The following is a 23,196-nucleotide window of genomic DNA, read 5'->3' as shown; positions in this document are numbered from 1 at the left end:
TAATGTTTAATATGGGAGTTAGCCAACCTGCAAAAAGTGCAGACAGTAGGTTAGCGAGCGTCCTTTTGCCGTCGCCGCTGCTGCCTGAGTGAAGCCAGTTGCTGATAGACAACGCCTCCAGCACAAACTTGATAACAGCTTGAAACTGCAGCAGGCTGAGGTAGATGGCGGTTTCGGTAGCGCTGTCCAGGTCCTGGTGATGGTAAAGCCACAGCAACACAATCGTATAAACGGTGTGGCACTCAAATCTGGTGGCAGGAGACGACTCCGGATGGGATGGCTTACACTTTTCTTGATGATATGCCGGTATCTGCAAAAAGTGCAGACAGTAGGTTAGCGTGCGTCCTTTCGCCGTCGCCACTGCTGTCTGAGTGAAGCCAGTTCCAAAGAGACAACGCCCCCAGCACAAACTTGATAACAGCTTGAAACTGCAGCAGGCTGAGGTAGATGGCGGTTTCGGCAGCGCTGTCCAGGTCACTTTTCTTTATGATATGCCGGTATCTGCAAAAAGTGCAGACAGTAGGTTAGCGTGCGTCCTTTCGCCGTCGCCGCTGCTGCCCGAGTCTTAGTCGGAAGATTATGCAGTAACTTAGACGGAAGCTTTATGCAGTAAAATTACGGGCAATTAATTGCTCATTCAGCATACCCAAAACCGTAAAACGACAACTCGAGAAAAAATAACGTTTCTCACTTGTGCGTTGTCAAGGTAAAATTATATAAATATAGCATGGCTGCCATCTGAATCCCCTAAAGAATTTGGTAACGATAATAAAGGACACCACATGAGCGATCAGTGAATTCCATTGTTCTGTAAAGCTGTAGCAACAATCACTTGCTAAAAAAACTTTCAACAGATTTGGGCACACGAGCACCTGGTGGCAAAGTAAGCCAGCCTTATTAGGTTTCTCGCATTTACAAGCATGAAGTATTTTCCCTAGATCTGCTAATAAAAAACTGAGTTCGAAGATTTCGCCCCGCCGCGGTGGTCTAGTGGCTAAGGTACTCGGCTGCTGACCCGCAGGGCGCGGGTTCTAATCCCGGCTGCGGCGGCTGCATTTCCGATGGAGGCGGAAATGTTGTAGGCCCGTGTGCTCAGATTTGGGTGCACGTTAAAGAACCCCAGGTGGTCTAAATTTCCGGAGCCCTCCACTACGGCGTCGCTCATAATCATATAGTGGTTTTGGGACGTTAAACCCCACATATCAATCAATCAATCAATCGAGTTCGAAGATTTCACAGTTGAGCTCCTTCCTGTAATAAAAAATATCAATAACGGCATTGGAGTTGAGATAATATAGTTACAAATGGAGTTCATTTATGCCTATGAATAAAAGAGAGCGCATTGTTTTAAAATAATATACCTTGTTCATGCATGCTTTCATCTCTGTGATTTATTTCTTGGTAAGTATGAAATCAAGAGTTTGATGGGAACCCGCCTGGTCGGGATGAAACGTTAAGAAAAGGGGGTACACCGAACCGATAACTATTAGAAGAAAACGCCTTTCTGCTTCAATACGGATGCCTTGTCATCAGTGTTGTCAGACAAATATAAATATCTATAGATCTGAAAACGTACCATACATAAGTCGAGGAAAGGCATCTGTCATTGCGATTCAGTGTCTGCCTTGTATATTGTATCTCGAGTGATTCGAGATTAAAGCCAGACTTTCAGTTTCAATCACTTCCGGTAATACTCCCATCTATGCTGTGAATGATGCGAACCGTCACAGGTGCATGCTCGGCCAGTGCTTCAGACGCTAGTTTCTTTTTTTCCACATCATGCCTGTTCCTTCTGTATAAACACTTTCACAATTCACACAAGGCATTTTATACCAGGAGAGGCTTCGCTTGGTGGCTGGTCCGTCTTATAAAATTGCTTGCCTTAACTTGGGTACCGGCGCGTGGGCATTTTCAACGTCGTAGCTACTCAATACGCCTGATAAGGTTGCGATTATGCCGGGAACGTGAGGAAAGAAAGCGCGATTCTTCCGTGTGACAGAGGCAAGTTGGGGTGGAGCTGATTTATTGATGATTAATATGTGGGGTTTATTGTCACAAAGCCACGTTATGATTATGAGAGACGCAGTACTGGAAGGCTCCGGAAATTTCGACCACCTGCAGTTCTTTCTCTCACGTGCACTCAAATCGGAGCAAACGGCCTTACAGCATTTTCGTCTCCATCAAAAATGCAGCTGCCGCAGCCGGCATTCAATCCCGCAACCTGAGGGTCAGCAGCGAGTACCTTAGCCACTAGACCACCGCGGCGGGCCCGGGATGGAGCCGACAAGCGATTTTCCACTGTCTTAATGAACACTTGCGGTTAACGACGGTCCATAGAAATGTAGTTTCTCTTATTATTGTTTTTCATTTGTGTACTTCTTTTCATTTCTGTATATGTATGTATTGGTATGTATATGTCCATGTACATATTCAGCAAAATTTGTGTGCATATGGGCTCTAATGGTTATTTATTCAAGAAAGCTTGGCTTGGCTTGGAGAGCAGCCTTGCTTTCCCTACTGAAGCGTTCCGTAAGATGCGGAGACCTCAAGTACGGAATTATTGGAATATGGAAGACGTATGATGCGGACTCCGCATAAGACGTATGATGCGGACTCCGTATAAGACATATGATGCGGACTCCGCATCTGATGGAAAGACGTATCATGCGGAAATTACTGAAATGTGTGCATGTTACGTCTAAATCTAGTGCAAAGCAATATAATGTGTAAATTGAATAGACGTCCACATCTTGAGTACATGCAATACTGTGTACAAATCACAATATTTCTTAAATGTGCATGACGAGGGATTGAATCATCGGCATCTTTCTAATTGTCGTGATGCGGAAGCAAAATTACCTTTTAAATAAAATACATTACAAAACTACTAAATTAACATGCTAGCGATCATAAATGGTGGTTACACTGCAACACATTAATGCAGTGTTCTATGCAAGACTTAAAGAACTTATAAAGTTATTATTATCAATAGAGAAGCATTTATATACACATCAGCCCTGCTACAATCAATATATTTTTTATTTGTCTGTATGCTCCAGCTGTGAGTAGCGACATTGCAGTGTTGATCGTACACAAATGAGGTGACTGCTCCGTAATTTCACAAGCTCCACCTAAGCCATAGGATGGTGGCACAAAACACAATGTAACAGCAATTGTAGAACGAAATGTTTAAACATAAATAATAATCATAGCACTGTGAAAGTGTGGCGCTGTGTTTATCTCATGAATGCCTTGTGGAGATCGGCGAAATGCTGCTTGAGGCTCCGGCACCACTGTAAATTTCGAAGGTCACTGTTATAGAACCTATGTGTCCTTCATAGGCACCTGGAAATGAAAATAATTGGCACAAATAATGTCAGAGACACATGTTAGCACAATAGTTCACATGCACAAGAAATGTAACACACAGAATGAAACTGAAAATGTAAGGCACACAATCCTTCATGTTATGCATATGTGAATAATAGAAGGAATGAGTGTATAAATTAGTTCTGCCACATAAAAAAACAGCATGCTTATCACAGTGAAAATAACTAGGTTGTCACGATTTTCAATGCTAGAGATAATCGATTAATATGTCCTTATGAAATTATGATTTAAATGCTTCCTGCACAGTAAAACTTTAGGAACTGCAAGTGAAAGCTCTCAATGTACATTTAATAGTGTGTGCATGTACATCTGCTGCCTTTATACTATACAGTTTGTGCACAAATTTGGGAACTTAAACAATTTTGAGAGTTAAACCTATGCAACTTATGAAGGTTAAAATCACCATGAAAGCAAGCAGGACCAGGCAGATGCCATTAAAAATCTGTGCAAGCCAGATAACTATAACCGAACTGCACACATATAGGGGAGCAAGAGTAACAGAAATTCGGCTGCTGACCCGCATGTCGCGGTATAAAACCCCGGCTCCATTTTTGATGGAGGCAGAAATGCTGTAGGCACGTGTGCTCAGATTTGGGTGTACGTTAAAGAACCCCAAGTGGTCGAAGTTTCCAGTGCCCTCCACTACGGCGTCTCTCATAATCATATAGTGGTTTTCGGACGTGAAACCCCACATATAAATCAAGAATAACAGAAATAAACTGCCAACAGAAAAGTTGGGTGCATGTATCTGTAAGTTCTTACACCTTACTACATACAGCATGCTCATTCCATTTTAAATATCGATATTGAAAATAACTGCTCTATTAGGAATGTAAAAGGTAATGTAGAACTGAACGACTCTACAAAAAGTGACCCTATTATGACATCACGTTTTCTTATAACAAAATTGACTAAGACTCTCAAATATCATTATGCAAAGAAAAAATCTTCAAAAGAACAATCAAGTTTGAAGTCATAATTTTTAATATGGCTACTATGACTATAACCAAGAAATCGACCTCAACATGGCTAACGTTAGTTTTTAAGGCCTATGTTCACTAGACAATGAATTATACCACAAAAAGCACAGCATTCAGGCAAAGCACCACACAAAAAAAGAAAGCTGTCCTTTTTGTTATTACCTACAATGCCTTTAAAATGGTATTTTTACCTCTACTTTCCGCTTTTTATCTAAGTAACTGGTGTGAAACAAGTTAGATGAAAATGCACTGTGCCTCCAAAACCTCTTGGTTGAATCTGAATTTTTAAAAAATGGTGAATCTTGCACTGAATTAGGCTCCACAAGCCTTGGAACAGCGAGACTACATGACTCTTAGGACTACTTTGGGGACTTGTGTTTTGTTTCTGGGCCTAAGCATAAAGACAAGGGCTTAACTGAATTGCTGCTAACAAACAAATGCTTTCGAAATTGCCCGAGCGTCAAAGGATGCTCAGCCATTTGTTGTTTTTCGCACTGGGCTATTCTACACCAAACATACAAACCATACTGCCTGGCGAACATCACAGATGTATAGTTTAAAAAATGAGGTAATTTACTCTTCTGAAAATAGTTATTTGCAGAAATGTTTTGAAGAGAAAAAAGTAGTGGTCACGTGGGTACCTTCAGAATTTCGCAGAATGTCGTGCGGGTGTTATTTGTGAGAAAAATTTCAAAGTACTGCTTTTTCTTGCCATATCAAATTTGATCTACATCTTAAGTAAAGGTGCTTCTTAAAGTATTTGAAGCCGAGTAACGTTAGTGCAAATTTTCCGCTACATAGGCTTTCAAGAATTCAGCCCAACTGTTTATCGTTTGCATTTCTTGTATGGCAATACTGCATTTTGTATGAATATTTGAGCCACAAATACTCACTGCACAGAAGTTATATTTCACGAAAAAAAATAATGTTAGGTCCAGATTACAAATATCAATATCTAATTGTTTTTGTCCACATTGAGATGCAATTTGAGCTGTGTGTTTGTCTAATTGAAAATTACTTTTATGTGTAAGTTGAAAGCAAATAAACAGTTCTTGTTACATGGCAAGTGTTATCATTACAATTTTTGTTTAAATGAGGAAAATGATTTTTGAAGTCTCCGATTGAGGGCCATGGGGAACTTCGGAACGGAAGCTGTCGTATATCAAATGCAGAAAACAGCCATCATAAGAAAACTTCAAAAATTCCTTTCTACTTTAAGACAAAGTGTAATCATATAACTTGCCATATAAAGAGAACTGCTTTTGATGTGGCGAAAAAATTGCACTAATATTACTGAGCTTCATGCACTACACACAATCACCTTTACCTAATTCCTAGACCAAATTTGGTGTAGAAGAGGCATTATTTTTGAAACACTTTTTACTTTTTACAAACAGCACCCAGACGACATCCTGGGAAGTCCAGAAGGCACCAACGTGGCCTAATATTTTGTTCTCTGCGATATACTTTAGCAATTTGCAGTTTTCAGAAAAATACAGTAAATGAGCACAATATTTTTTTTTTCAAAACACATTTAGGACGGTTGGCGAAATGGCTGGGATGTTTGATGCGTAATTGCCTCACTGCCAGCATTTATTCTTCCGAAGCTCAAGCTATCACCTTTCTGTTACTGTCTCCCTCACATACAATGCCTGCATAGGAAAGAAAAAGAAAGGCAGGTCCGACAAAGTTCAGAAGGCAAGATATTTTCATGTTGGATAAATTCATTACCATAAACAGCAGCAAAATAACACTCATTTTGAGCAGTACAAGACACAAGCAATATACCAGCATACTAAGAGCCAAGCACAAACTTTTCATTTGAACATGTGTGGTGATAGACAGGAAGCACTTATTGAAAGACTGATCAGTCTGTAATTAACTGAATGAAGTACAATGCACTCTTCAATCCAACACCACATAGGCATCTTTGCTATAGCAAAGCCATGTCATTGATTCATGCACTAGATGGGACAATGCAAATGTAACAAAAAAAGTGAAAAAGAAAACAAGGGAAAAAAAGAAAAGGGGGGATGCAAAGTAGGAGCAGTGTAGCACTACTTTAACTTTGCATTCCCCTTTTCTTTCTTCTTTTTTCTTCTTTTCTATCATTCATCTTTTTTTTTTGCTTCCCTTACACCCAACCTCCGACAGAACACTTTGTATCAGCGCAACCTAACTTGAAAAGAAGCAAGGGCTCCACTCTTCTGCGTTATAGGTTTTTTTTTTTCAGACAAACAGTTCCAACAGGCACACACGCCTACACCAAAAGATGATGTCATTACTGACCCCATTTAAACTAACACGCCAAGGATGACAAGGTGACTTCTAAAAAATAGGTCCTCCTATCGCAACATCGGCCAGCCTGTCTGAAGCACTTCTACTGTTCACCATGATTACCCCACTAGATTTTTCTATCTGTCGACTCACATCTTCATTTTGGATAACACTAAGACGAGCTTACATTGATGAATACGCACGAAAGTTTAGTGATGTATCATGTATCAGATTAAGCAACTCTGTTAAAAAATTATTGATAGCTTGCTTCCAGGCTTTTTATACTGTAGCCTGAAACTTCGTAATGTCTTCTATGCACATGAACCATATTGAAAACCTAATGCACAACATGCTTAAGAATACTGCGAGGAACAAGATAACGACAAAACGACCAGCCACCCAAATTTTTCGCTGTACATGTTTATAAAATGTTCATGTACCCCAAACGAGGTGCTTATGATACAAGTCGAAAAAACCTGCAAGTAGGGCCTTGGAGTCTTCTGGAAGTAGACGTGTTGCATTTTTTCTGTAGAGGGCTTTACACCCATAAGTGAGGAACAAAACTCCTGTATAACGAAGAATGTTGGCAGCTATCAGTTATAGAAAAACCTAATGCAGCTAATCTTCCCCGACACATCTGTACATTTAGAGAGGTGACGTAGCTTCTGTGAATGTGGCAGTAACTCCAACAGGACCAGTGCGAGAATTGGCACTACTTGGCTAGACAAATGTCCAAACATGCCTGCCCGACTCCCTCTAGCCATCCTGGCTGAATCTGACACATGATTTCTTAACTGCTGGTTGGACAAAAACAAAACCATTGAAGCACTCACAATACACAGCGTGAAGTTCCTCTGGAGTGGTCAACTTCGTCTTCTGCGATGAAAGAGCAGCACAGTGTACTGATAAGGCACTCCTTGCAATGGTTTTCAATGCCCCACAGTGACCTTGCTGTTCCTGTCGAAGAGAGCTTCGGGGGCTTGGAGGGTGCTTGCTCCTATCTGGGGGCTGCTGCCGCTACTCGTTTTCCTCTCAAGGTCAACCTGCACAAAGTTGTAGACGAGGCTTTAAGAGTTGTATATAATGATATACAAATTTTCGCTGAACACACATTTCCTCGTGGCACACTGAGCAATTTCTTATAAAACCTAAGGCCTCGCATATGCAAACATTTACAATCGATCCGAAGATGCACTCGACTCTAAAGGAGCAAGTTTGTTATGTAGTGCATATAAAGAAAGGTCATTCAGCACAACCACAACTACAGTTGACCACAAAAACGACATTTTACACGATTCTGTTTATTTACATGGTCCATTTTATTTTATTTACACAGCCCATTTTACACGGTCCTGTTTTACACGATCTGGTCTGCATGAACTCTTGAACCGGGCACCATATAGGTTGAAAAACACACACAAAGTTTGAGACAAACCTAGTTTCCCATGGAGCATCCTCTTGCACTATAACAACACATCTCAATCTAGTTAGTTGGTCAGATTGAGGTGAAAACAGCTCGCACTTGAAAAGCACGGGCAAAAGGAATGACGCCTGCACCCTGTGCTCCCTGTACATTCTCGTTGAGGGTGCAGTTTTCACCTTATCCTTATGCAATTTCGCATTTATAACATTGTTCGCTGCATAATCTTTGTGGCGTTAAAGTGTGTGATACCGTCATGTGTATCCCATGTAATTTATAAAAATAGAATACAAGATAGCTTGATTCAAAAATAACAAAGTGCATCTAGCACCATGTCCTGTAGCCATTCTTTAGGCAAGTGGCAGAATGATTTATTCTTCAAAACATATCTTACTTGTAACCACTACAAGAGCTAACTCGTACACTGGCACATTCTGTTTGCCTCTTCAGATTATAAGGTACCTTTTTTACACCAGAAAATCTTCAAGAAGAATAGAAGTGTTGTGATTGTGAAGAAAGAAAAGTAGAAGAAAAAAAAGATAACCTGCCCTGTACAGGGACCGAGCCTGCGAATTTCGAATAACATGTCCGATGCTCTATCAACTGAGCTACCATGGCGGCTACCCCTCTTCCATTTTGTACGGTATATATGTGCATTTATACATGGAAGAGTCAGTAAGCGCTGCCTGTTACCATTATGGCGAGTGTGGGACACCTTTTTTTGCCTACTGGCAATTACATTACGATTGCATTTACGTTACGATTACTTCCAATATCCCTATACTTCTTTGGCAGCATTATGCATCTGTCAGTTCTCAGAAAATCTGCTAGTCACAGGAGGAGGCAATAGTTCGCTCTCCCACCTAAATGCATGTACTTGAACATATGCACAAGTGATCAAAAAAAAAAAACAAGTCACACACCGCTAAAATTACTGAGATTCACTGTTTCAGACTCATGAGTAAAGGAAAGAACTATGAATTGAAGAGTTTGTTGTCTGTTGAACACTTATAATGAGAACTAGCAGAAAATGATGCCAAACAAACTATAGGGAATGTTATCTATAGTAACTTTAACAAAATTGTGAAAAGAAAAGTGAACAAAAACGTAACTTGGCAACGTTTTTTGACAATTGAATTGGCTTTACGTTTTATAACATCCCTATATTTTACTGGGTAATGTTGTCGGGTAGTTCTCATTATTAGAGTGGTGAGTAGGCTGACAAAGAAAGTATATGGCATTGATACTTCTTTTGAACACCTAATAGTTTGAGGACCTTAAAAGAGCGGAAGCTACTTTGAGTAGACCAAAATACTTAGTTAGAGTGAAAAAAAACGTACACACATTTTTACCAGGCTTTTTAACACATTTTGAGACATAAAAGTGTATGCTGCCAGTAATGTTAAATACCATTACTTTTGTCACACTCTGCATTGTAGCAGGTGTAGTTAGAGTGGTGATAGTGAAGGATTAATCAAGCACGCCACCAACTGCGTTCACATCAATGGTCGCGTATTTTAAAAATAAACCTGCTGTATAATAAAAAATATTTTAGAGCATTTATGATTTTATCCAAATCAAGTTGAACGGACTGGGTAAGCAAACCATTTGCATAAAATCAAAAGGCATAAAGTGATTCATGTATTATAACTTTGTGAACAATTTCAGCAACGCAGGGCAAAGTGACAACAGTTCTATTAAAAACCCCTCTCATCATAACATGCATGAAAAGCACCACACCAGAATATTTTATAGTGCATGTAATATCGAGACTACTAGACTGTCTATTGACCTTTTAGAAGAAGGGTATCTCCTTCACGTTCAAGGGGCAACCACTTAGCCTTTTCCTGAGCTTTTCCGTGAATATTTTCTGAATTTCAGATATCATTAACATTGATTTAGAGTGAACACATTTTGCTTATGCATTGAAACCTAGTTCTGTATGTAACTGCAATTATGGGTGCCAAACCACCTCCAATTAATTTTTAACATTTAACTTATTTTTTAACTGCAGCAGCACAACTAGCTATGGGTGCCCAAAAAGTAGCTAGAAACAATACCTTTACCTCTTTGAGCCTTTTGGAAGTGTTCATCTTTTCAGTGCTCACCTTACAACATTTTTTTTAAATACGTGTTTGTGTGCCCACTGCTCTTGCTCCTTGTACAGTGAGGAGGAGCACATGGCAAGAAGAGACAAGAAAGAAGCATAGCGAAAAAAAGCGAAATAAGCAAGGACTTCTTTTGTATCGTACAATGTGTGTAACATTACTTTTGCGACAACATATAGACAAATTATCACGGCTATGCATCCATTGTAGAATCATACACAGCTGCAACACCATGACTAAATTTCAACCTTGTGTTGGTTTAGGATACCTTTATAGTAGCAAGGTAATGATATCTGCATTTGTTTGGCACATATTAAGATGCAGTGAAATGTGATATGGTAATCTCATTTAGAATGCACATCATGTGGCTTCATTGTATATGTGGCCACAAGTAACTCTGGTTGCAAAGCAATATGGCAGAGCCTAAACAGACGTCACCGACCACTCGAATCTGAACTTGTCTTTGCTACTTGCCCATTATCATCCCAGCAAAAAATGAATAATTGAATCTGCTACAGATATGTGCTAGCTTATGCTAAGGACCAAGTATGAAGGGTGTTTTGTCATTATTGAGATCAGTGTTTTGTTCAAGAACATTTGCTGTCAAACACAAATACACTGCTGTCGAAGCATCAAGACATAAATATAAAGCAAAAAGAAGTGTCTCTTTAAAACTTACAGGCCACAAGGTGCAAGATAAATATTTATATACTTGGGATGTAAGGCACGCACAAGAGGTGCTTCCATATTATACTTTTCCTTGTGTTGAAACCTGCTTGCTTTACTCACCCAACACACCTGTAAAGATGCCGTGAAAACACCAAGGAGCTGATGCAGCAAAGTTGAACACATGTCCAGGGATTCCACCATTCCTAAGCAGCCCTACAGCCTCCACAGTCCTGCAACCATTTGTAAGACAAATATAGTTCTACCCAAAGTTCTTGGTTTACAGACACACATGCAAGACGCATAACCACTCTATAGGAAGTTTGCATGATAATGCGCTGGGTAGCAAAACGGATGCCAATATCAAGTATCCCGGCCTGCCGCTTCTTTCTTTCCGTTCTTAATTAATCAATCCATGGTTAATAAATGTTCCCCCAGTGTGAAGTGTACTGGAAGTCCGGTGAAGAATTGCAATGTATTTCAAACACAGTCCAATTCATGGCAAGTAAGCATGCAATAGCGTTTTGTCAGCTGTTCGAGAAAAGAGCATGAAGTTTACCTAAAACCCATGTTTTTTATAAACACCATTCAATTTGATATATAAGTTGTGAGCATTATGTGAAGGAACACGGATTCATGTTTAATCAATGATTTCTTATATTGTACTGATATGAATGCAATTAACTGAATATGAAACGATAATTTTTGCTTGAGAATTTAGAGTTATGAACACTATCGCACTTGCCAGCTGCATCTTGTCAACAACAGCGGCAAGATAGGCTAGTTTCTGTAGGTGAGCAGTAATGAGCAGTGCAAAGTAACAACAAGAAACACCAGTAACAACAGTATGGGGCAAGCACAGACTGCCAACTGTATAATTTATTGCACAAAAGTTCGCCTGAATATCAGTCAGACAACTCGTGCAAATGAAGGTCTAGTTGGGAATGAACAAGTTACGAAATCAACAATGCCTGCTTTCCCTAACAGGACCCTCATTCACATAAAGTATGCAGCGATAGGCCCCTACCGAGGTACGTCACAGCATGATGTCACTGGCACATGTAAAAGGTGTGGCTGGAAAAACACTCCCGCTGGTGGCTCAGCCCGGTACAGTCGTGCGGAGTTTGGGGCAAGTTTTAATTTTCCAAAGCTTACACTTCACGTTACAATGTCGACATTAGCTGTAGTATGTATCAGCAAACATCTAGCTGTGTGGTAAACTGTGTGGTAAAATATTTGCCCCTCTGTCTGTTTATCTTGAAGAAGTGAACACACGTGGTGGCCTGTGCGAGGAACAGCGGCATAGTCTTCAAAAATGTGCACTGCTGATTGCGGCATGTAGTGTGCATTGAAAGGTATTGAGAATATTGGTTCAACTGAGAACATTGTGTGTGGTGTGTGCTGTGTCAATAACAATGTGTCTTGTTTGCGAAGACGTTAGCACTCATGACAGTGACCGGTCGATGAAAAAACTTGATTCGACATTTTAGTCAAGGTAAATATGCACTTGACGCGACCATATGCGAGGGGGTACATCTCGGTGTTTGCGCTGTGTGCAGAAAAAAATTGCATGGTCACCGGGCTAGAAGATACCATTTGCTGAAGCTGCATGTATGAATCGCCCCGACGAGTACGCAAGCCCAATAAAGGTATAACTCGTTTTATCGAAGGCCTCATATGTCTTCATGTAATAAGCAGAGATTCTTGTTTCACATATACTCAGTACCTTTACCGCTCGATATTCATGAAGTGACAATGCAAACAACAAGTTTGTGTGTTAGGTCCTAAGGGAGCAATGCAAATATGCAAATAAGTTGTAGGTGTCAGATGCAGCGATGTAACTGCACAAAAGATTACGTATATATTAGGCTACAGGTTTAGAATCGCATACATCTCAGTGGTCTATCAGGAACGTCAAAAACAACTTCCTTGCCAACCAGCCCTTGCACAGAGGGAGGGAATGGCTGGCACGGTGCTTGAAGTGACGTCACACTATTTGCAAACATAGAGGGGTTTCTTAATTAGGCAACATTTTGCACAATATATTTTTTAGATGCAAGACTGTACTCGTCCACATTGATCATACTGATGTCTTTTGTTGTTACTTTGTGCTGTGAATCACTAGGCATTTAGTCACCATGATCTTTAAAAGCTAATTTCAGTGTTCTCTCTCATATTGCTGACAACTGTGTTGTTGCATAAATTAGGCAAAAAAGCAACACAGAAAGGCTGTCACAATAAATACACCAACATGGGTATTCTCCTGCAAACAAAAGTCGGCATTCGTCCTGTCATTACCCGTCTTCCTTCTCTCTTTGCCTTGTTTGTGCTGAAACAGCCAAACACCTGATGAGTTAGACGAGAAATATTAACGCATCAAAACTATAAGTGCTTGCATCAGCAACTACACAACAGCGTGATAACCGCACCCCTGCCACACAGCAGCGAAACATATTTTGAACATGCTGGCAGTGTATTATTTTATAAAAAGCAACTCTGGCAGATTACAAAATCTCACATTGTGCATGCAAGTTTTCTTCAAAGTCAGGCGTACAATGTAGGTGCAGCCGGTACATTATTAGTTACAAGCAAAGGCGTCTTGCAGGTACGCATGCAGATTGCTCTCTCTCTACACTAGGCACACACATTATATCTTTTAACAAGCACACGCCACTGTTTAGGGGCATAATAACGCTCTACCGTGAACATATGCTAATCAACCCACTTAGGCGGGTGGCTAGGTGAATCGAGCCAAGTTACAAATTGTATCGCCCGCGAACGTAAACAAAATGCTGCTTTGCATCAAATGGTACTGCAGGCTCCGTTTAATCAACAACATAGCAAGCGCCATGTGCGTCTTCCTCACTACATTGCACATATGAAAAAAAAAATCGATCACCATACACATGCATGTTGCCGCAGTTGTCTCGAATTAGCTCCAGTAAGGCCGCGCCGATGCGCCATGGCTCTGCTGGCGTTAGCATTGTCAAAGCGAATCGGCAACCGCACTCTCAAAGGCGCGTAAGGTTGCCGTTTCACGACGCCTCGTTCGAGTGCAGCAACACACACTTGCACTGAGTGGCATACATGGTCTACATAAAAAAGTGTCCTCCTTACCTTCAGTTTCTTTCACACTGTCCTGAGGGAAGCAACCACAGGCGTCAGCCGTCACCTCGGAGTCTTTCGAGCGCCCGCCCAACCCGCCGATTCCTTGAACGACTCGCACTTGATCCGCACTCGAACAACCGCGGGAATAGGGCGCAATCTTAGCACATCACACGAACGAGGAACGGCGCTTCCTTGCGTAAATTTAACATTTCGTGCTCTCGTGTGTAGCAGCGCGAACACATGACAGACGCACCGACATGGCATGCCCACGAAAACAAAGAAGACAAACAACATGTGGCTTTAGCTGTGAATGGATTTGACTTGGATATCTGTGTGAGGAAAATAAAAAAAACATCTGTCGCTGCTATAAACTGAAACAAAAAATGTATGTTATCTGGCAAAATAACTTTAAAAGTGATAAACGGTTATTCAAAAAACAAGTTACAACTTATGAATATTTTCCAGGTCTTTGTTTTGTTTTTTGTTTTAGCAGACGACAGCCTCCTACTGCTTCTACGACAGACGTAGTGCGGTTTCACGTTCGGTGCGTGTCGCCGACGCAAAGCTCTGCAGTAGTGATATCAGAGTTATCAATTCTCAATGAATCATAGAATGGCTACAAAGCAGTAACATTTTGACATAGTGCAGTACGCAATCTTTCAAGGTATGACATTTCTTTGCTCTGAAGCAAATCTAAGCAAGCCGGCCGGCGCAATCAGCTGATGTCGCCACTACGCTTCTACATTGTGGTGCGATGGTCAGCCGGTGCGCGTCCTCTTTGTTGTCATCACCCGCAAGCACCTAAGCACTTGCGACCGGTTAAGAAGCTATTTGGGGCGAAGTACCCAAAGCCGTGGGTCTGTCTCTCCTAGCTTGTGGAACGTGACTACCCAGTTAATGACTGACTCATCAGGTGTGGGTGGACGGACAGACAGACAGACAATTCACAGTTCAAACCGATAAACCCTCCGAAGCTTCGCCCCACTCATCATCTTTCACTGCCTGAACATACGCTGTGTTTTTTTTGGATGGCCGGTACACTTGGATAGTTAGTCAAGGACATCCTATGGCCAAACTAATTACGCCAACTCATAGTAAGGTCAAGGTAATTAATCCACACCCTGAGAAGATCGTGCTAATGAAGCCACGTAAAGCTAGAACTAGGCTAATTAAAGCATGCCAGTTGATCTAACTGAACAGTGCTAATTATTTCTTACTGATATGATGACAATTAGTATTCTGCTAATCAGAGTTGCATTCGATAGCTCGATATTTACCATGGCCTCGGTATATGGGCACGAGATAATTACCTTTGAGAAAAGCTTTATCAGTAAATACAAGACAGCTCAGTGTAATAGTCTTTGAGCCTCAGCTAATCAGTACAATCAAAATTACGACACAACTGATGTGGTTTTCATTCGGCACCGACCGTGCACATAGGTAGACAACCAACTTAAAAAGCTGCAAAAAGCTAGGTTACCACAAACTCCTCTATGACTTCAGCCTCGCACAAGAAGTGTAAGCTCAACAAAGTATTTTAAATGCAAAGCTGCCGCTCAGTGTTCACCGCTTCAAACGCTTGACAGTCACACCAGCACCACCCCATTCCAGAGTGGAACTCGGGCCTTCTCAGAACCAACGAGTTTGTATCCGAGTTGACGTGTCCATTAGTCTGTTTGACAGACGCCCGCGGCGAATATTGAGTACGCCCACTGCATTAGCTCTTGCCGAGGAGTAGTACTCACGTCGGGCGGTACGAGTTATCTCTCAGCTTAATGGTGCCCGACTATGCACACACGCAAGCAGAAATGAAAGTTATACCACTAAGTGGCTACGATGTCTCGTATTTAATTTCAGCGCACTCATGACATATCATAGCCGCGTTGCCGCCAGGACGAGAGTGCCCCCGGTGACCACTTGACCATATATTTATCTGCAATACTTGATAGAAGCGAAACGAGCAGCGCGAGAGTGCTGCGTGTGCACCCTTGCTGCATTAGAGATTAAAAGATTTTATGCTGCAGGTGCAACGAAAGAACATGTGCGAACGAGGACGTGCGCCCACGAACACGCCTGTGAGAGGCGCGTGTTCAGTTGGCAAAAATACAGCACGACAATCACGCTGCCGTGGCTGCGCTGCTAAAATGTTGAATGAGGCTGACATCACCGCACGCGATGTTTCTTTGATAACCGCCGCAAATGTTCACACATGCGTTTCCAACACGACGCGAGTTCGCGTAGCCATTTTTATCAACGCTACTATCACGTGCTCCGCACTGTTTTTGTGCGGAGTTTTCGTGCGCACTGTTTTCGTGCAAGCGAGCGCGGAGCGAATTCGGCTGCCCGAGAAGCTCGGGCGATCCATCCTGCATTGCACCCCAGGACAGGTCGCTAATAATATAACGCTGGTGACGTATGCGTAGCAGAGAGTCGGAACAATTAATAACGGCTTACAACTAATTGATTGATATGTAGGGTTCAACGTCTCAAAACCACCATATGATTATATGAGAGTGGAGAGTGGAAGGCTTCGTAAATTTGGACCACCTGGGGTTTTTTAACGTGCGCCCAAATCTGAGCACACGGGACTTCAATATTTCCGCCTCCATCGGAAATGCAGCCGCCGCCACCGGGATTAAATCCCACGAGCTGCGGATCAGCAGCCGAGTAACTTAGCCACTAGGCCACCACGGCGGGGCAACGGCTTACAACAATCACAGCGCTGAGCCTAAGTGGTTGTTTTTATGACTTCAAACATAGCGGTTAACATTATAAGTGCAAAACGACGCGAAAAGCCGACACCGGAAGAAAGGGCCGGACGGGGCCCTGGTCAACTGCTTTACTTATGCCATACGTATAAGCGCATTTAGATCATTGTAAGAGCAGCATCGAGAGTACGCAACAAAACTACATCTTTTAGTGGGTGGTTTTCAAGTGGGGGCTCGCAAAGCCCAGCCTCCTACACTTGAGGTCTTTTCATGAAGGCACATTAAGACAAGTGACAGAGGCTGCTTCTTATTTGAAATGACCATTGAGGCCGCTTCTTATTTGCAAATGACCATTTTCTTGTTTACATTTTATCTGGACTCAAATATTATCCTGATGTTTTTTCATCCAAATATACCACTGGATTCGGTAAGAGGGACTTCCTCGTAGTAGGCGCATGACACGAATAAAAATGCCAGGATCTGATGTGAGTTTCTGCTCATCATAAGATAAATCTGGTATCTTTTTCCTCGTTGTGCTCAACCACAAATCTCTACAGGTGTCGCACTGCGTGTTTGGATGTTTAAGGAAAACCTGTGATGATGATGAACATTGAAAATTTAGACGGAGCACAAAACTTTGTATGGAACCAAAAAAAGCCGCCAGGCCGGTGCGGAACGCGCAACTCTGTCACTGCAAAAACAGGAAGAGCCCTTTTAAGAACCTTTTTCCAACCCTTTTTTGGCAGCTTCTGCAAGCACGTTTGCAGAGCACCCAATCCGTCATCATTCATTGTGTAGTAGGCAGGAATTTGTTTGTTTGTTTCCCTAGCTAATTGGCACGTACCCACTTAGGGTGATTGGCCAAGAATGCAACGTCGAAACAGTGAAGTGTTTTAGGTAAATTATGAAATGTAAAAGCACAAATAGAAAAACTAAAGGGCAATATTATGTCAAATCTTCAATTTACCTACAAGTAATATGCATTTAGGCTTGTATTCCAGACTGCCCTGTTGACCTAATATCAATAATTTTTAAAGCCTAGATGTTAACCTAAAGAAAGCACGAATAGTTTTAAGTACCAGATTAAAAAGGTACTCGTTGAGTAGTTTTATTGAAATTACACATGACATCAAAAGCATCCCTGTGGCAATATTCCAGCCTGAAGCACCGCAGCCTGAAATATTTTCCTCCGATAAGGTCAAGCTCAATTTTGTAAAAGGAGTAATTAGAACTCGAGTTCTAAAACGAGAGCGTCTTCAACATGGCAAAAAGCACCGCCGTGGTAGTCTATAGTGGCTAAGGTATTCGGCTGCTGAACCGCAGGTCGCGGGATCAAATCCCGGCTGCGGCGGCTGCATTTCCGGTGGAAATGTTGTAGGCCTGTGTGCTCAGATTTGGGTGCACGTTAAAGAGCCCCAGGTGTTCGAAACTTCTTGAGCCCTCCACTACGGCGTCTCTCATAATCATATGGTGGTTTTGGGACGTTAAACCCCACATATCAATCAACATGGCAAAAAGTAATTTGAAATATTTTCGAGTTCTGCAGCTAATAGGCAGAGGGGTGATATCGTCAGACCAGCCCTGTGTCAGTAATAGTTTAATGGTGGGACACGACATCGAAATCTGCTGATCCTCACTTCTGATTGTCGAGAATGGCTCCATCGCGATTTCAATGGAATTTTTGGGTGATTATATTCCTTCCACGTGGTTATTGCTTCCATGCTATCTGTGTGAAAAGTTATTCTTCTAAACCTGATTGCGGTGAAGTGTTCTGCCACCGAGAGAACCTGGACTATTGGGAGATCTAGTGATAAGTGGGATAAGGCGTGGGTCATTTCATTTACTGTTAACCCACAGTGACCTGGGAACCATACTAATTTCAGGTACTTCAGCTGAGACAGAACTGAAGTTCGTAACGTCATGAGACGTATAAAAATTTTTGAAAGGAGTTTATACTGAAAGTGAATCTGTAATTATTACTGCCTTGTTCTCATTCGTCGTAAGTTTTCGCAGTGTCATGATGACTGCCATTACCTCCGCCTCAAAAACAGGAGTGAAATCGGGTAGCTTCACGGCAAATGGTCAGCCAAGCGAATGGGCGACTATTTCTACGCCTGACCTTTCGTCATTGACGGAAGCATCTGTAGCTATTAGGTTCTGTCTCTGTGAATGCTCCAGGGTATCGGCTAACCTGTTCTCTAAGAATTTGCGAGATTGAAACTTAAAGTGTGGAGGAAAGATCTCATCACATTCAATACTAAGAATCTGGTTTAAACTTTCAGATGCAATCACCTCACTGAAGGTCAGATTTATACTTGCCAGTTTCTTTCGTACGCAGATTGTCTGCGGTAGATGAAAACGAGGCCGATTGGCGAGAAAGAACGAATATGGGTCACTGATGAAAACGTATTCAGCTCTTCCCACTGGTAAGCTGTAAAATTTTAGAAATGTCTATTGTTAACAATAGGAATCTACAGAGCAATGTAAGTAGACGCTCTTCCTGATAAATAACATTAATTGCTGCAAACCTAGAGAGCCCTCGACACAAGCGCAGCCTTTCCTGCTCTAAGAGAACCGATTGCTTTTTTTTATACGCAGGTGTTTCTGAAAACAAGACACATCCAAATTCTAATATTGAGCACATGTTCATTTTGTATAACATTACCATGGTGTCTCTACGTACGCGAAATTTGCGATTACTCATTATTCGCAGGAAGCCTAAAGCCCAATCAGCCTTAGCCGCGCTGTATTTTATATGTGGACTCCAGTTAAGTTTTTCATTGTACAATACACCCAAATATTTGAGAAAGTCTACTTGCAGATCGGGTTCCTGATTATATGCGATGGCGATTGAAATGGAACCGACTATGGGAAACGCCAAGAGAGCACTCTTATTTACATTTGGAGCCATTGAAATAGACCACAGCCATCTTTCTAGCATGTTCAAGTATGTTTGTAATTTTTGCTGTAGTGCATAAATATCATTGTCAGCAGAAAAGAAGGCTATATCGTCAGCATACACATAGACAACGATATTCTGGCTGGTATGTATAGAATTTCTTAACATATTTAATAAAAGAGGTGATAGAACTGCTTTTTGGGGAACTCCGCGACTCTGTTTTTATCTAGATGACAAGCATCCATCTTTGACATGAGGAAATTCTCGTGAGATCAAAAATTCTGCTAACCACAGCATCATGTACTGCGGGAAGTTTAAAGTCATCAGTGTGTTCAGCAAAAGCGAATGTTCAACGCTATCATAGTCTTCCGCAACGTCAAGAGTCACTAGCACCGCGTATTGCCCTTTTTTTAGCAAGTTGTATTCGGCTCTCTAAGTCTGCATTGATACACCAGATTGAACAATGTGATCAAAAGCCAATTTGTTGAGGCTTTAGTACTGACTTGCCTTCTATTCAACTAGCGATCCTGCCATGCAGAACCCTCTATATGAGTTTGACCAGTTTATAAGTCAAAGATAAAGGTCTTATATTTTCTATATTAAACCCTGATCCCTGTTTTGTAGATATTGGTATTACCTTCGGTATGTTCCAATTATAAGGGATCTATGCATGTTTTAGAGAATAATTTATACCATTAGGAATTTCGCAGGGATATATCCTAAATATTATTTGGATCATAGGCACTGTAATTCTATCTGGGCCCGGATCTGAAAGGGGTAACTGCCTTATCACGCAGAAAAAATGCAACATTGTAAGTTCCTCAAAATCAGCCTGTTTTGTACGATTCCGCCCCATGATAGGTACAGATGATGCGAATCTATACTCTAAGCCTTTAGCGATTAAATCTAGAGGTTTAGTCATTTGCGCTGACGATAGAAGTTCATACTCCGAAGTTACTGGTGGTAGTAGCGTCTTCCTTCTTCTCATGAATCGAAACAGTGCTTTCTTATTTTTCGGCTTTGACAGGAAGTCGTAATGTCCGGGATAATATTCCTCTTTTGCTTTAGAGACTGTGCGTTCGAAATTAGCTGCTATAAATTTATAACCAGACCAGTTTTTAGAGGATTGATCTAGAGAATTGATTGTGAATGAGCTGCTTTCAAGCTGCTTGGCGACGGCGGTGATTTCGTGTGCAATCTTCACTTCACCAAGGACTAGAGGGCGCCCTTTTGGCCGAGTCAACAGTAAATTCAGCTCATTTATAGGCTTTTTTAACAAATTAGTTTACTTTCATCGCTTTGCAATTGTTACTATTGTAGGAGAAAGTTGATAAAGCTGATATTAGGTTATCTCTAAATTTTTTAATTCTCAAAGACTCTGACTTGAAAGCAAGAAGAAGTTCTCGGGCAAGAAATTTCGAAGCTTATCGAAAAATGATAACTATTTGTGGTGCAGTCCAGCACTGGCCAGAATGAGCTATAAATACTCGAGCTTACAAAACTTAAAGCTAAAGATGATCGACATTGATTCTGAATAAATTCAATTCAATTCAATTTTTTAATTGTAAACTATGAAACATACAGAAACATCACGACTGGTTGGACACACAGCCTTCGGCTATGGGTCCAACCAGTTGTGATGTTTCGTGACTTACGGACAACCGAACGTTGTTCGTAAGTATTCTTAGGTGGAGGAAGATTCAAATTTTCATATATTCGATTTCTGGTTACTCGAGAGGATGTGCAAAGTAAAGAAACATGAAAAGGCAGGTTGTTTTTGACAACAATGAAAACACACGTGGCAATTTTGAATTCGTGTACCTTATCATAAGGCAAAATGTGGGTGTTCTTGTGTTTAAGCACGATAGAATATTATCTGTTGCCCTCTCCCACAAACGTTCACCACACTCATCAGTTTTAAAATCGCAACGCGTATTATGGGTGGTAAAATCACCGACTACAATTTTCTACTTACACCGTGATCTGATTGCCATATCCGATCGTCTGGTGTATTGTACACTGTCCAGAAAGTACACATTGACTATGGAGAAACGTTCGCAACCGAATAATGTGATGTTTATTGTGAAAATTTCACATTCTGGAGATATATAGTTGTACGAGATTTTCGTCTTTAAACTGATTCTGTTAGAGATAAAAAATGCTAGTCATCCACGTATAGACGGGTGGTATAGCCTAAACAAGTGGTAACTGAAACGGTGAAATGAAACGGTTTATCTAAGGAGGGCCAGGTAACCAGCAATGTAATTACATCTGGGGTGAATTTGGAAGACAAATGTACTAACTCAGTTATTGAAGAGTAACTTGATCTACAGTTCCAGTGTAGAATCTTGTGTGACCGTATTTTTACGAAATAATTGCCTCCGCGACTGACTTATCCAGAATTGTTTATTTTAAGGAATTCATGTCTGAGAAGCTTGTCTTGTCCTTCAGGTATTTTTCGCATGCTTCGGTGAGGTTCTTTTGATCGATAGGGGAGACCTAGCGTGTTTTAGTGATCTAGGGTGCAATTCTATGTTATCAGACTCCTTAGTTTCGTAATTTACATCATTCCTTTGGCTCTGTTTGTCATCTAGAGAGGGTCCTGCGTGACAAGGTAAGATGGCGTAGTTGTAGCTTCTCCTTCATTATTCGGTCGTTGAAATTATGTGGTCTATGAAATTGTAGTATTCGCCAGCGTTCCCATTATATGTGCTATATGGTTGACCAGAATTTGAGATAGAGTCTCTCAAATATTTGCAGCAAGGTGCTCCACAGCTTTTTCCATTGTTCTTTCGACGACTTCCGCCATGAATTGCGACAGAGTTGCATCCGCAGATGTGGTACGACGGGCTGCTACCCCTGCATAACCATGACTTCTAGCCTGAATTGCAGCTAAGACCTCTTTTCGGGAGCAGGTATGCGATCTACAATTTGGAGAAATCGTATTTCTAGAGCCTTAGCTGAGCAATTTGAAATGTCTACACTGTGCGCTTCATTGCATAGACAACATTTTCTTTCCTTGCTCTGGTACTCATTTGAGTTGTGAGGCTCCCCGCACATCCAGCATCTATGAGCGGACCTACAGCCTTGCATCTTGCGGCCATAACGCCAGAATTACGCACTGTGGCGGTCACGGCGAGAGCGGTTTGACTGAATAGATAAGAGGCCACGCCTTGATTTCCGTTGGTGGACTCGATCTGGCAAATGTTACAATCACCGACTCCGTCGCGACTTTGGTCTTATCAATCACACGGCTACATTTACGAACGAAGATTGCACACGAGCTGCTGAAACACCTCCAACACCTCTGACGAAGTCAATATAATGTCTACGCCTCGCACAAACCCTTTCACGCATGCTAAGTGAAAAAGGCTTAATGCGCTTACCGAGTAGGAGGCAGACATGGAACCTTGAGGAGGTCTTGAACACAAAGCTGCTGTGATGACAAACAGAAGATGCCACCATTGCCGAACTGTCGGACCTCTGAGATACTCTGGAAATGAGTTGTGGCTGCTCGCAGCTGAGCTAGAATTACTTTCAGATTATTCATCCGTATGGTACATTCATTGGTTGCGACCAGTGCCACAGGAACTGCGAAGATACCGTTACGCAAGAACAGGTCCATGGAGGTCTCCTGCGG

The 23,196-nt window shown here is 41.6% G+C and overlaps 2 protein-coding genes across 10 annotated transcripts in view; one reads left to right on the top strand and one right to left on the bottom strand.

Moving 5' to 3' along the window:
* LOC142803999 (uncharacterized) overlaps nucleotides 1-23,196 on the bottom strand; it is a 96,141-nt gene that overhangs the window by 45,241 nt on the left and 27,704 nt on the right. For 3 of the 9 annotated variants that reach the window (XR_012894411.1, XM_075890451.1, XM_075890452.1), the window contains exon 2: nucleotides 22,943-23,190. The exons of 1 other annotated variant lie outside the window; for it this stretch is intronic. Coding sequence is in view for 2 of the 8 variants with exons in the window: in XM_075890451.1 (XP_075746566.1) it covers nucleotides 22,943-23,181 (239 nt within the window). In the remaining 6 variants the exon portion in view is untranslated. Of the gene's footprint in view, nucleotides 1-27; nucleotides 23,191-23,196 lie in introns of those variants that run through there. 5 more of the 9 variants (XR_012894413.1, XR_012894415.1, XR_012894416.1 and 2 more) reach the window with 5 other exon arrangements.
* The window catches only part of LOC142761616 (glutathione S-transferase 4-like), a 12,906-nt gene continuing 12,043 nt past the window's right edge, over nucleotides 22,334-23,196 (top strand). Inside the window, exon 1 of the mRNA XM_075890449.1 lies at nucleotides 22,334-22,471. The gene's annotated coding sequence lies outside the window, so the exon portion shown is untranslated. The remainder of the gene's footprint in view (nucleotides 22,472-23,196) is intronic.

This window comes from Rhipicephalus microplus, chromosome 3, assembly GCF_043290135.1.
Source record: "Rhipicephalus microplus isolate Deutch F79 chromosome 3, USDA_Rmic, whole genome shotgun sequence".
In the NCBI taxonomy this organism is placed as follows: Eukaryota; Metazoa; Arthropoda; class Arachnida; order Ixodida; family Ixodidae; genus Rhipicephalus; species Rhipicephalus microplus.
The sequence above is the reverse complement of the archived record's forward strand: the minus strand, read 5'-3'. Positions and strand labels throughout refer to the sequence as shown.